This window comes from Ochotona princeps, chromosome X (genome assembly GCF_030435755.1).
Source record: "Ochotona princeps isolate mOchPri1 chromosome X, mOchPri1.hap1, whole genome shotgun sequence".
NCBI lineage: Eukaryota > Metazoa > Chordata > Mammalia > Lagomorpha > Ochotonidae > Ochotona > Ochotona princeps.
The window spans coordinates 6,534,472-6,548,505 of record NC_080865.1 but is presented as its reverse complement, the minus strand read 5'-3'; the positions used below and the strand labels follow the sequence as shown (position 1 = coordinate 6,548,505).

General features: G+C 51.6%; 1 protein-coding gene across 8 annotated transcripts in view; it reads right to left on the bottom strand.

Annotated features, from left to right (window-relative positions):
• Positions 1 to 630: 630 nt before the first annotated feature.
• KDM5C (lysine demethylase 5C) overlaps positions 631 to 14,034 on the bottom strand; it is a 34,338-nt gene continuing 20,934 nt past the window's right edge. For 4 of the 8 annotated variants that reach the window (XM_058659092.1, XM_058659091.1, XM_004598319.4 and 1 more), the window contains exons 13-26: positions 10,633 to 10,752; positions 10,332 to 10,526; positions 7,200 to 7,381; positions 6,985 to 7,109; positions 6,711 to 6,858; positions 5,989 to 6,094; positions 4,945 to 5,303; positions 4,215 to 4,353; positions 3,672 to 3,851; positions 3,365 to 3,502; positions 2,571 to 3,170; positions 2,247 to 2,325; positions 1,904 to 2,103; positions 631 to 1,799 (exon numbers count right to left, since the gene is read on the bottom strand). In XM_058659092.1, the coding sequence (XP_058515075.1) occupies positions 1,431 to 1,799; positions 1,904 to 2,103; positions 2,247 to 2,325; positions 2,571 to 3,170; positions 3,365 to 3,502; positions 3,672 to 3,851; positions 4,215 to 4,353; positions 4,945 to 5,303; positions 5,989 to 6,094; positions 6,711 to 6,858; positions 6,985 to 7,109; positions 7,200 to 7,381; positions 10,332 to 10,526; positions 10,633 to 10,752 (2,940 nt within the window). In that variant the 3' untranslated portion in view covers positions 631 to 1,430. The remainder of the gene's footprint in view (positions 1,800 to 1,903; positions 2,104 to 2,246; positions 2,326 to 2,570; positions 3,171 to 3,364; positions 3,503 to 3,671; positions 3,852 to 4,214; positions 4,354 to 4,944; positions 5,304 to 5,988; positions 6,095 to 6,710; positions 6,859 to 6,984; positions 7,110 to 7,199; positions 7,382 to 10,331; positions 10,527 to 10,632; positions 10,753 to 14,034) is intronic. The other 4 variants (XM_058659093.1, XM_004598321.3, XM_058659096.1 and 1 more) reach the window with 2 other exon arrangements.

Genomic DNA, 14,034 nt, shown 5'->3' with positions numbered 1-14,034 from the left:
AGAATGATGGCAGCAATACCTAAGGGGTGATGAAACATTAAGTTTTGCAACAATGGCTGCACAACTCTGAACAGACTGAAAGCCATCTCACTGTTCACGGGAGTGAACTGTAATGGGAAGTTCATTTCAATTTAAAGCTGTCTGACATGACCTCCAGGATTGCCAATGACCCATCTGGGCCTTCAATACACACTCAGCAGGATCAGAAAGGACCAGGGGACCAAAGCCAGAGCACGGCCCCAGAATGTGGCAGGAGAGCATTCTAGAAAGTAAGAGATTACTCACATCATCTTGACCTTAAGGGCCATGAAGCATCAGGGATAGCTGGAAGCAGTACATGATCAGAGCAGTACTGTCCAAGTCACTGAATTAAACATGGAATCGCAGCATGTCACAGGATGTAAAGCACACCCCGGGAGCCATGGGCGGGAATCCCCTCACAGGAGGGCAAGGCTAGGAAGGCAGGCATCTGCCTGTGGGGGACTGCTGTGTAAGAGCTTTGGTGGGCAGTGCTGTGCCCACCTGCTAGGGCCGGGGGAATGGCAGCAGCAGGGGCTGGCGGAGTGCACCTCCGGTGGCTGCTGGAGGCACGGCTCTCCCTTTCCAAGATAAATGCACTGCAGAAACACATTTCCAAAAAATGTTGCTAAGGGTTTTATTTCTAACAAGAGGAAAATAATAAAATAAAATTAAAATAGGCTTCAGTTGGAACCAAGTTTTTTTTTGTTGTTTTGTTTTTGCTTTTGAACAAATTAATTACACACCAACAATCTTTTATTACAACATGAACCCAGGAGGAGGAAAGGAGACGGGAGGACAGGGAGGGAGGGCCGAGGTGGTCGTGAGGACAAGCACCAAAAGCTTTCTTCCAATCCCAGAGAGCCCTGGGCAGCTCCCAGACACATCTCTAACATGAAAACCTGTGAGCACAGCTAAGTGAAGTTTCCTCCTCCTGGGTGAACAGTCAGGGAAGGGAGGAGCAAGGAGGGAAGAAAGAGACGGGGAGGCAGAAGAGGGAGAGGACGAGAGGGAGGTTAGTGTAGCGCGGCCTGGCCAGGGCCTGAACTGGGGAGAGAAGGAAGAAGAGAGTTCCCCAGTTTGCATATGCACTGGCCTTGTCTCTGGAATGGTGCCGGCCCAGCCCCTGCTGCCTCCCTGCCCGCCCAGCTGTGTGTCTGCCTCAGGTGTCTGGGAATGCTGGTTAGAGGCTCCCAGGGAGGGGCCTCCAGGGGCCGGCCCCCAGGAGCTGAGGTCTGAACAATACCTTGGAGTCAGAGTATAAAAGTCAAGGGGCCCGAGGGCGGGTGGGGGCGGGGAGGCTAAGCCCACCTGCCCACCTCCCAAGAAGCAGGCTTGATGGTCAGAAAGAGGATCCTTGAGGCCCTGGGGTTGGGGGAGGTCTCTGGTGGGTCTGTTAGGCTCAGCCACTGTCACAATTGTGGCTGAGGTGGCTGCTGTGGACAGGGCACATGCAGCCTGGAAGTCAAAGTGGAGAAAGGGCCCGGGGGGCCCGAGGCGGCCCCTAGCACCGCCGCTTCCAAGCCATTCTGGTTTTCCTGGGTGCTGGGGCTGCCAGCGGTGGGGAGGGGTGCAGGGGGGGCCTCACCCCCACTCTCCTCCTCCAGCTCCTCCTCCTCTTGGGCCTCCTCAGCCTCCGGCCCTGAGCTCCGGACCCTCTTTGGCTCTAGCTCCTCTCGGGTTGGGTCATCGCCCTCCCCAACCCGATCCACCTTCCGCCGCCGCCGCCTCTCCAGGGCCCGGCCGCGAGCCCGGCTCCCATGGCGCTCTGCCTTCTCCAGCTGTCATCAGATAGGCAGAAAGAGGTGGAGGGCCCGGGATCAGACTGTGGCTCCCGGCCAGCCCGGACCAATCTCTGGGTCCCCACCCTAAGCCTCACGCTCACCTCCAGAAGTGTGCGGATTCGCTCCAGGTCCGGAGGCTGTGCGGCCTGCAGGAGCTGCCAGATGCTGTGGTTCTCATCTAGCGTCACCTCCAGCAGGTCCCCCTCCATCATGAGCTCCTCCAGCGGGGCCCGGGTTGCCTCAGGCAGTTCCAACACAGGACCAGTCAACTGCGGCAACAGGGCGGACAGCAGCTCTAGATCTGGGGGGCGTGTGGGGACAGACCAGGTTAGAGGCTGCCTGTGGTCTTCTCTGCACCACACCAAAATGAAGGACCCCTGGTCACTGTGCTGATCCCCCATCCTGTCAGCAGCCTGCCCACAGCATACCTGCAGACCTACCTACCTCTCTTACCTGAGCCCTCCTCGGGGGCTACCTTCTCCGGACTGGTCACACTGTCTCCATTCTCCAGTAAGCCCTGGACCTGCCAAGGATGGCAAGGATGAGCTACAGGGTAACGAGGCTGAAGGACCTCTGCTCCTCCTCCCTAGAGGTGAGGGGCAGACACAGGCTGCCAGCAGCAGGCAGAGTCCAGGAGCTGGCAGCTGAGGAATGAAGCAAGGAGGCTGGGCCCAGGAGGCTGGCATTAGAAAACAGGGCAGCACTGGAGCCCAGGCAGGGGGAGAGGGTAGCAGCCTGGGAAGTGAAGACAAGGGCCGAGCAGCTCACCTTGGGTATATCCTTGCCACCGCCTTCTTGGAGAGGATCTGAGGCAGGGGCTGGAGGGTAGGCAGGGGGCTCCTCAGGCCTGGGTTCAGCCTGCAGCCGTTGGCGGAGCTCAGCCAGTCGTGCCAACAGAGCAGTTACATCCTCGGAGGCCAGAGCCTGCCTGGCACGGCCTTGCCAGCTGATGGCCCTTTCCGTGAGGCACTGTAGGGCCTCGCCCTCAGGCAGCCGCACAGGCAGTCTCTGCAGGGCTACCAACAATGCCAGGATGGTCTCCAGGCGCGGGCGCCGTGAGCGCATGCACAGTGGACACAGGAATTTGGTGTCCCATTCCCACCAGGCCAGCAATGGGGATGAGGCAGGACTGGGCCGTGGGGAGCTGAGGAGGCGGGGTACTGAAACACACCGCCCATGGAACCAGTCCTGACACAGGTCACACTGCAGCGCTCCTACCCCGGTCGGCACCTGCCCACACACACAGATCGAAGTTGCAGAAGCGGCTGTGGTCGACGATGCCAGTGGACTGGGCTTGGCTGAGTTGGTGCGGCGCAGCTGCAGGATACCCTCTTTTTCCTTCTGTTCCCCTTCCTTGAAGGCCACGATCTGCCGTGCCCAGGACAGGGGAAGGCGGGGGGGGTGGTTGGTCAGCAGCCTACCTTCTTTCTCCTCTGGCCACTTAACACCCCACTCCCAAACCAGGACTGTGGCTCAGGAAGCAAGTGGTCTGCCCATAGTCCCCCGGCTCAGACGCTCTCTGACTGCCAGGCTCTTGTCCCGTCTGTGCCTAAGCTCCTTACCACAGAGCCTGGGTCCCTGAGGTCCTGCGCAGACAGCCCCAGCAGCTCTGTGTCAGATTTGTATAACCCCAGCTCCTTCTCCATCCACCGGCTGCGCTTGGTGCTATCTGAGCCAGCGTCTGCACACGGGCAGAGCACCTGAGACAGGCAGACAGAGGGGGAGTGACTGGGCTTTCCCTGCTTCCAAAACCCTCTCCTCCCCTCCCCTTGATGCCCGCCCTTCCCCAGCCCACGTTCTCATAGGAGCTGTCTCTCAGGAGCCACGCCAGCTGGTGGAGAGGCTGCAGATCAAGGTCTTGGGCCTCACCTCTAGCAGTGTGTAGCAAGAATTCTTCTTGAGAAAGGTCTTGGAGGCCTTTTCCCTCCAGGAGTGCGCTGTCAGTACCTGCAGCTCCAGCTGTCTCAGTTCCTCCAGTCCCACAGGCAGGTCCCGGCCCACAGCCACTAGGCCCTCCAAGTCATCCAAGCAAGGGTAGTGGTCACCATTCTGGAGGTAGGGGCAAGAGAAAGCCCAGTTCAACCTGGCAGCACCTACTCTGTGCCTGGTGTCAAGTTGGTCAAACTAGACGCAGTTTTAAGGCAGAAAGAACATATGTATCACCCAAACATGTACCTGGCTCACCTGACTCGCTCATCCACAATGTATCTATCTACCGGATGCATCTAACCTGCGAGAGGCATCCAAAGCAGCAGCTTCTCTTGCTTCCCTCTTTGTACACTACCTGCCATCTCCAGTTCTCCTCACTGTGTACGGTGCCCCTTCCTCTCCCCGGCCCATTCAACCCAGTGACGGGCCATCTCCTCCCAGGTAGATGGAAAGCCCAGGGCTGGAGGGTGGCAGGGTTCTCACTTGGATCTCATCCACATCAGCAATCCAGGCCCGGGCCTTGGCGAGAGCCTCCTTGAGAGCTTGGATGTTGGGCAGGTGCACAGGGATGTTTTCTGCTTCATGGATTATGGCCTCGAGCGTGGCCGGTGGATGCTTCTGCCTAAAAGCAGGGAAACGAGAGAGAGGACTTGACGCAGTGTGATCTGGCTGACCTGATGTCCAGCCTGACCCTCACTGTATCTGTCTGGGCCCCTTGCACGCCTGACTCCTGAAGTTCCTTGGGCCTGTTGGCTTATACTCTGCCTGCAGGAGACCAGCAGACCCTGTCTCCTATGCACTATATGAACACCCACAACCCTCTGCTACAGCTCTCACATCTTGCCTTGCTACCCGCCAGTCTGCCAGCCTGCTGGCAACACCTACACACAACCTGTGTGTGTGATCAGGGAGGAATGCCCTGTGTGCAGCATCCTTCTACCAACATCCATCCGCTGCCTGTTCCTTGTGCTTCTGTGCACATATGTGCATGTGGCAGCCTGCAGGGCTGGTCCTCTATACACCTCTGCCTCTATGCACACATGGAGTTCAAAGCAAAAACAAGGACAAGACAGGGAACAGGAGGAGGTGGACGAGAGTATCACACCAACGGGACTGTGGAGACACAAGGCCGCCTGTGGGAGTCATCCTCAGCTTCTGCACCTTATGAATGTTAAACGATGGGAGTGTGGCAGAGAGGGGAGACTTGACCTACCTGGCCTCGAGGCAGAGGTGGGCCTTCTCCTCCCAGCGTTCAGCAATGGTTAGCAGCTCCTGCAGCTCGGCCCGGGCCTTATCCACAGCAGGGCTAGGGGCAACACTGGCACCCGCGACCAACAGTCCCCGCATGACAGCCAGGGTGCCTCTTCGGGCTGAGGGGGCCAGCGTGCGTTTCACCTCATCCAGCCATCGCGCCTGTTCCACCTGCCGCTGGAGCTGCTGGGCCTCGGGTACCTCCACCCCCAGCTGCCGCCCCCTCTCCAACAGGGACTGCAGTAGCCCTGGACTGGAGGGTAGTGAGGCTAGGGCCTCACGAGCCTCGGCCTGGTAGGCCTCCACCTGTTCCAGAATGCCCTACCAGGATACAGGATGAAGAACAAACTCCTCAGCTGGGCCCACTTCGAGGTCCCACCACCAGATACCCTCGTCCCACCTACCTTCTTACCCTTCAACCTTCCGGGAAAAGGAAGCCTGACAGGAGCCAGGCTCTCCTTCTCCAATCCCTGAGCTAGTGGGCCCTAATCCTGACTGCTCATTAGCATGCTCTGGGGAATTGGTTACAGTGCACATTCTTGGACCCAATCCCTAGAGATTCTCAATACGGGCTGCAGAGGACTCTGATCTTGGACAGACCCTTTGGCTCTAAGAAGTATTAGGCTATGCTGCACTTGATGCTCACACAAAGCCTTAGGTGCTCACACTGTCTACTGCCCTTTCCATCTTGCTTCTCCTGTCTTCACAAACTTGGCTCAACTTTCCACACACAACTAGCAAACACTCTTATTACCTTACCTCCTCTTCCTCCAGGAGTCCTTTCCCTGACAATGCATCCTGTCCTCACACCCTTGCCACCTGCCCCTCAAATCCTGTTTCTAAGGGGTAGTCACTAAACCCTGGCTTGAAACCTCCTGCTAGTTTCTCAAACGTGCATCACTGTCTTGCCCAAATATTTTCATTTTTTTAAGGGCGTCAAGAGCGGCATGCTGCTCAGGTCCCCCACCCAATTCCCCAACAACACTCCAAGCCAATCCCTCCTCACCTTGACATCACCAATCTGGTGCATGGCACAAGGCAGGTTGTTCATCTGGTCCAGAAATGCGAGGAGCTCGGCCAGGGTCATCTGGAGACCAGCTGCTCTGTGGGGGCTTTGGAGTTTCAGAGGTGGTATTTCAGATCCAAACCCAGTCTCTCCCCCCATCTCTATGCCCAAAAGAGCCCAAGCCTTTTCTTACTATACCTGTCTACCTGGACCTTGCACACCTCAGTGCTCCCTCAATTTCCTAGGTTTACAGGGACAGTTTTAAAATCCAAGTGCATTCATATGATGAAGGAAAATAATTAGAAGGAAATCCATGGGGCAGGGGATGGGCTTAGAAACTAACTGATGGCGCAGAAGCTGAACTTCTCAACCTATCCTCTACCATGAACTCTAAACCTATGATCAGGTTTATGTCTGTCTCCTGTTCTTGCCCTTAAACATCCCACACTACTCCCCTGCCCACAAAATGCCTTACTCTCTTTAATTTCCTGTACGGACTGATACTTTCTGGCTTTCTAAATTCCCTTTCCTCTCTGTCCTAAGCTGCCTGGCCTCCCGTCCTCCCCACTGCCCTCCAGGCCATCCCACATGCCAGTTCTAGGCAGCTTTCTGCTAATGCTCTGTCTGCTCCATGGTAGAAGAGTATACCCCCAGTCGCTCTTGCCCAGGAGGTGGGGCCCTCAGCTCCCTAGCTGAGCCCCAGTACCTCACGGCTATCATACCCAGCTTCCTGGCCGCTGACCAGCCCCAGAGCCCGGGACACGCATGCCTCTGCCTCACTCAGGCAGTTTTTCAGTCGCTGTAGCAGCTCACTGTTGGGAAACCTTCGCTCACGGGCCTCAGACTCCAGTGCCCTCAGTTCTTCAAGGCCTAGAGGGAGAACAAGAGCAGCAAGGAGTAGGCAGCATTGAGTAAAGGCAGAGGAAGGGGCTTGAGGGGACAGAAGAAAGGGAATAGAACTTGCCTGTGGAGTCCCTCCGTCCCCCCATCACTCACTGCGCTTCCGCCCATCCTCCACCTCCAGGGCCACTCGCACTTTGTTGGCCCAGGTGTCAAAGGACTCGGCCCGAACCTTCAGCTTATGCAGCATGGCAGGGAGTTCATCCAAGGTGTACCGATACCTGGAGGAAGAGACCAAGGCCAGAGCATGTCTGGCCTAGCTCTGTACCCTTCTCCTTGCCCCACTTCCTTTAGATACACCCCATGCTCACCGCAGGTACTGCCGGCTACTGGAGCATTTGCAGAGATCATTGATGTGGGAAAGGCAGACAAGGCCATCTGGACAGTCATAGCAGGCCAGGGCAGAGAGGAAGCACGTGGTCTTGCACTTGATACACTGGCGCTCATCATCAGGGAGCAGCTCAAACGCCTCTCGCTCAGCCTCGGTGATGCCCTGAGGGCATATTGACCCCAACAAATTAAAGAAAGGATGGAGTTTGAAACCACCATCTCAGCCATCACCAAGAGCTACTTCTGCCTCAAATCTACACTGAGGGCCATGGGATTGCAAAGGCCAAATTCAATAGAAGACACCTGCCCTTTGTAAAGTCCCAACTCTCAACGCCAGGGAGGGAACAGGAGTGTGATGGGAGAGGGAAATATGAACCAGGGCAAGATCAGTGTGGGCTGAGGCAGAGAGAATTTCATAGAGGAAGAACAATCAGCTAAGAATCAGATCAGTGAAAAGGCCTTTCTTGTGAGAGAAGGTGAGCAAAGTGATGAACCAAATTCCCACAGAGGTGGCAATGTGTGGGAGAGGCCAAGAGATAGGCCTGGTGTAGGGCATGAACCTGGCTTCCTGGCACTCGGAGCCCAATGTGCTCTAGGCACCATGCTGGCTGCTAAACAGGCAGGAGACACTGTGTGCAGGTGCTTGTGTCCAGGGTTTAAAGATACATTTTCCCCCAACAACACAGCTTCCAAACCTAAACCAACGACTTCATCTGTCGCTTAGATGAAGAGAAAGCAAAATCCGATCCAAAAATGGAGAGAAAGCTGGCGATGCTGGAGTAACTGGAGGACAGTACAATGGGCAATTTTAGGGATTTCACAGGGAAATATTGGTTCTTTGGAGGTTCTTTTTACATATCAACTTTTAATGTCTCTACTTCTCCCAAAGCTCTAAGCCCAATGTACTTATAAAGCCCACTCAGCTTTAGTAAGACGAAGCTTAATATCTTCCTCACTGGGCTGTTACAAGGATGAACAAAGCAACTAAGGAATTTATCATCAGAATTAAGCACTAAACACATATATTAGCTCTAATTTTCAAGTAACAACAACACAGGCCTACATCATTTTGCTGAGGAGGAGACCAAATCTCTGGGACAATCTAACTTGCCAAAGGGAGGATTTGACTGCGGGTAATTTTCAATACAAAGCTAGAAAATATTCTAAGGTTGCAGCCCTAGGCCCTGTGGTTTTGTTTGTTTTTCAAAATCATGAACTCCTGAAAAGTGAATGCAAACCACAAGGTCCTCTCCAGCAAGCAAGTGCTCAAGCACACAATCTCTGAGAGGACTCTAAGACTAGAGCATCAAGACCCTTCCCCAGCTAAGGGCCAAGCATAAGCAATGTATGTGAATGTCAGGGTGAGAAACACTATTCTCCCCACCTTGGTTTGGTTCCCTCCTATTGTCTGGCCATAGGGCCATCATCTAATAGCAGCATGGAACACAGAAAATTGATGGTAAGTCCAGGACTTACCAACTAACACGACACTGGAGAGGCCCCAGACTTCCAGCGCTACTGCAGCTGGAAGTTCCCCAAGTGCTCATGCTCACAGGCGAGGGCTGAGTGAGTTTGAAAGCAGCACCCCAAACAGGCCACGAGGGACTGCTCAGGGCCAGCACTGCTTTCTAACCTCACAGAGGACTCTAAGTCCATTTCCTAACTAGGCAAGTGCAGAGTTTGAAGAAAGTTACTGTAACTATTCAATGGAATCTATAGCTCTGTAGTAGTTTCCACGCAGCTACACACAGAACTGATGCAAGCTTATGAGAACTTGATTAAAGCACTATTTTTCTAATTAGCAAGATTATTGCTCTAGTTTGAGTTACTGAATCATTCGAATGTAATAAAATGGCATAGAAAATTCCATATTTCAATCATTCTCTTCATGCACGAATATTAGCAACAGCAGTTGCTATGGTATAAAGCAGGAATAGATGCTTTATTCAAGCTTTATGACGACCTTAAAAGTTAGATTATGTCATTTTATGGAGTGAGAAATTAAGAGTATGAGAGATTAAGTAACTTGTAAAGTTGTTTATCCCTCAAATCATTACCAGTGAAGTTTCATATGTGCATCTGTGTTGTTGGATTATTTGAATCATGAATAGCTGCTCTATCAGCATCTGCTTGGGTCAGTTATTGAACATTATCTTTAATCCACTCACCTATGCAAAAAAAGTATTATCACCAAATTTAAAAAAAAAAGATTTATTTTTCTTGGAAAAGTAGTTTTACAGAGAGAAGGAGATACAGAGACAAAAGTCTTCTGTCTGCTGGTTCACTCCCAAGTGGCCATAACGGCCTGAGGTAAGCTGATCTGAAGTCAGGCACCAGAGCTAGGAAACTTTTCTGGGTCTCCCATGCGGGTGCAGGGTCCCAAGGCCTTGTGCTATCCTCAACTGCTTTCTCAGGCCACAAGCAGGAAACTGGATGGGAACTGGAGTAGCCAGGATTTGGATTGATGCCCATATGGGATCCTGGCGTGTGCAAGGCAAGGACTTAGCCACTAAGCTATTGCACCGGATCCATTATCACCAATTTTAAGATGACTAAGTAAATTTGACTTATCCATGTTGTTTGTAAAAAGTAAAACCAAAAAAAATGGAATATGGTTTTTAATCCAAACGGGTCTAGTTCTTTTCACTCCATTCTAATAGTAGAGGCTGGGGCTGCTGTTGCAACACATCAGGTTAAGCCACTGCTTGAGAGCCCAGTGTTCTGCCATTGAGTGCTGGTCCTAGAGTCCTGAGTGCTCTGCCTCCAATTCAGCTTTCCGTGCAAGTGTCTGGGAAAATAGTGGATCACAGCCCAAATGCTTGGGCTCCTGCCACCCACGTGGGAGGTCCCAACAGAATTTCTGGCTCTTACCACTGGCCTGGTCCACAACTGGCTGCTGGGGCTATTGGGGGAGTGAACTAACAGATGGAAGATTCTCAGATTCTCTCTTTCCTCTTCTTTGATGCTCTGCCTTTCAAATAAATCAATCTTTTTTTAAAAAAAGGCCACACGCAAAAACAATAGCAGCTCCGAGTTCTCCCTGGTCCCACCTCTGCCTCACATTCACCTGCAGCATGCTGGTGTGCCCGACAGGGCACTGCCCCTGCGCTCACCTTCTCCAGGAGGGCTTTCCGCAGCCGCCGCTCCTCCTGCACCATGATGAACATTTCCTTGTGCACGGCTGCTGCCAGGTTCAGGTCCAGCTTCTCAGGGCAGGCAGCCATCTTGCAGATGAGCTCCTCATGGGAGAAGACACAGTATCTTCGGAGGCGGCGGTAATGCTCAATGCACTGACGCCCAGCCGGCAGCTACGGACAGGTTCAAAGCTGAGTTACAGCCAAGACTGGAGGCAATGTGCCTCAGCTTCCCCACAATCCTATTTCATCCTGCCAGCCCACCTCATTCCAGACTCACCCAGTCAGCAGTGCAAAAGTTGACAGCCTCAGCAAAGTTGTAGCCTTGGTTGAAGCCACTGTGGTAAGCACGGGGAAAGGTGATGACGAATTCTCCGGCACACTGGTTTGTGCGGACAACCTGAGGATGAAAACAGCCCAACCAAGCCCACTGAAATCGAGGTTATCTTAGTTTACAGAAATCTGATCTAAGTACAAGGTCCTTAAGGAGACAAATGAAAGTCTTGAGGAATACCACCTAACAAGAGAACCAACCCCAGAACCTGCAACTCCAACAAGGACCTCTACTGTCATGGTCCTGATCCATGTGGACAGATGACAGAAATCTCAGAGTCAAAAGTAAGAGATGCACTTAACAAGATATCTTAACTTTCCTAGTCATTTTTTATAAAGATTCATTTATTTTTTTATTTATTACAAAGTCAGATATACAGAGAGGAGGAGAGACTCCTCCCCAAGTGACTGCAACGGCCGGTGCTGTGCCGATCCGAAGCCGGGAACCAGGAACCTCTTCCGGGTCTCCCACGCGGGTGCAGGATCCCAAAGCTTTGGGCCATCCATCCTCGACTGCTTTCCCAGGCCACAGGCAGGGAGCTGGATGGGAAGTGGAGCTGCTGGGATTAGAACCAGCGCCCCTATGGGATCCCGGAGCGTTCAAGGCAAGGACTTTAGCTGCTAGGCCACGCCACTGGGCCCTTTCCTAGTCATTTTAAGAAAGATTTAGCAGTTTATTCACTTGAAAGGCAAAGTGACAAGGAAAGAGAAAGAGCTTCTTCATCTACTGGATTACTCCCCAGATGGGCTGTAATGGCCAGGGAGGGACCAGGATGAGTTAGGAGCCTGGAATTCCACCCTGGTCTCCCACAGAGGTGTCAGCGGCCCAAGTAGTAGAGTCATCTTCCAGAGACTTTCAGGCATCTTAGCAGGGAATAGGATCCGAAACAGAGTAGCCAAGACTCCAACTGGCTCTCTGGTACAAGATGCTGGTGTCTCAAGCAGTCGCTTAACCTGCAGGCCTCTAAGAATGTAACGATTTAATCTGCAGGCCTCTAGGAATGTAACGGTTTAACCTGCAGGTCTCTAAGAATGTAACGACTTAGCCTGTAGGCCTCTAAGAATGTAGCAGTTTAACCTGCAGGCCTCTAAAAATGTAACAACTTAACCTGCAGGCCTCTAAGAATGTAACGATTTAATCTGCAGGCCTCTAGGAATGTAACGGTTTAACCTGCAGGTCTCTAAGAATGTAACGACTTAGCCTGCAGGCCTCTAAGAATGTAGCAGTTTAACCTGCAGGCCTCTAAAAATGTAACAACTTAACCTGCAGGCCTCTAAGAGTGTAACAGTGTAACCTGCAGGCCTCTAAGAGTATAACAGAAAGAATTAGATCCATCTGGACTGAAAACATATTCCATTTTATGGGATGCTAATAACACAAGCAGTAGTGCAATCAGTGAGGCAAATGCTATCTGGCACTTTTCCTAATAATTTTAATAAAGGTATAAATATTACTTTTTATGCATGAATTTTTAAGAGTCAAATGGTTTCACATTTGCTATAAAATCAGCAGGTTCTCCCCTCTCCAGAGTCTACCACTTTTACCTCCTCAGATTATTCTGGCACTGACCTCAACAATGCCAAATAACAGGTCCCTAGCCTCTGTTAACATCCTTATAGGCCTGGCACCACGGCTCAACTGGTTAATCCTTTGCCTACAAGTACTGGGATGCCATCCTGGCACCGGTTTGTGTTCCCCCTATTCTACTTCTGATCTAGTTCCCTGCTTGTGGCCTGGGAAAGCAGTAGAGGATGGCTCAAAGCCTTGGGACCCTGCAGCTACATGGGAGACCCCGAAGAAGCTCCTGGCTTCAGATCAGCTCAGCTCCGGCCATTGCGGCCACTTGGGGAGTGAGACAGCAGATGGAAGATCTTTCCGTCTCTTCCTCTCTAAAAATCTACCTTTCCAGTAAAAAACAAATAAATAAATCTTAAACATGCTTGCAACTCTCAATTTTCTACTTTCTATGCAATACTAGTAATTTAATCCCTAACTTTCTGAAAACTATTAAAATCTCCTGTCCTATTTTCACTGTTCTACAAAGATTTCTTATGTAGAATTTTACCTAGTTCTAATCTGGACCTCCTCCAACTACTGCTTTTTTGGGACAAATATCCTATTTCTTGAAACCCATGTCTACCTCTTTCTTGGTATGCTTCTTCAATGTGCTTGAGTATCTAACAGATTGCTGAGAATCGTGGGAAGAGCCTCCCCCCCCCCCCCGAAAAATGTCTATTCTTACAAACTTGTCCGACTGCTGGTTCATTCTACAACCGTCTGCATCAGCTAGGCCTATACCAGGCCTATGCCAGGAGCCTTGAAACCAGACATGCCACACAGGTGGAAGGGACCCAACAACTTGAGTCATCATTTGCTGCTTCCTAGGGTACACATCAGCAGGAAGCTGGAACTGGAAGTGGAAACAGAACTCAAATCCAGGCAACTCTGATATGGGATGTTGGTATTCCAAGGTGCATCTTAACTGTTGTGCCAATGTCTACTGCCTGGCCATTCTGATTTTTTTTTTTCAAAAAAGCTTTTCATTTACTCAAAAAACAGAGCAAGAAAGAATGTAAATCTTCCATCCACTGATTTACTTTCCAAATGGCACCAATGGCTGGAGCTGAGCTTCCCTAAGGCCAGGTGCTTCCGTAGGTACAGAGGCCCAAGTAATTGGGCCATCTTCCATAGTTTTTCCAGGCACATTATCAGGGATCTGGACTGGAGATGGAGTAGCCAGGATTCATTTATAACCAGCACTCACATGAGATGCCAGTGTTGCAGATGGCAGTTTAATCCACTTCACCACAACACCATCCCCACTATTCTTATCTAATGCTTTCAATTAAACCTTTATCCCTGGGACAGATATTGTCCCACAGTAGGGCCTGGAATGCCACATCCAACATGCCTGGTTCAAATTTCAGCTACTCTGTACTTCCAATCCAGCTTCCTAATGAGACCAGAGAAGCAGAAGTTGATGGCCCAAGAATCTGAGTTCTTGCTACCTGTGTAGGTACTCAGATGGAATTCCTGGTTCCTGGTTCTGGCCTGGCCCAGCCCCAGCTGTTGTGCTATTTAGAGTCAATCAGTGGTTGGAAGGTTTCTCTCTCACCACCACTCTTTCAAGCTAAATCTTTTTTTTTTTTTTAAGATTTATTTATTTTTATTACAAAGTCAGATATACAGAGAGCAGCAGATACAGAGAGGAAGAGCTTCCATCTGATGATTCAATCCCCAAGTGACTACAACGGCCGGTGCTGTGCCGATCCGAAGCCGGGAACCAGGAGCCAGGAACTTCCTCCAGGTCCCCCACACGGGTGCAGGGTCCCAAGGCTTTGGGCCGTC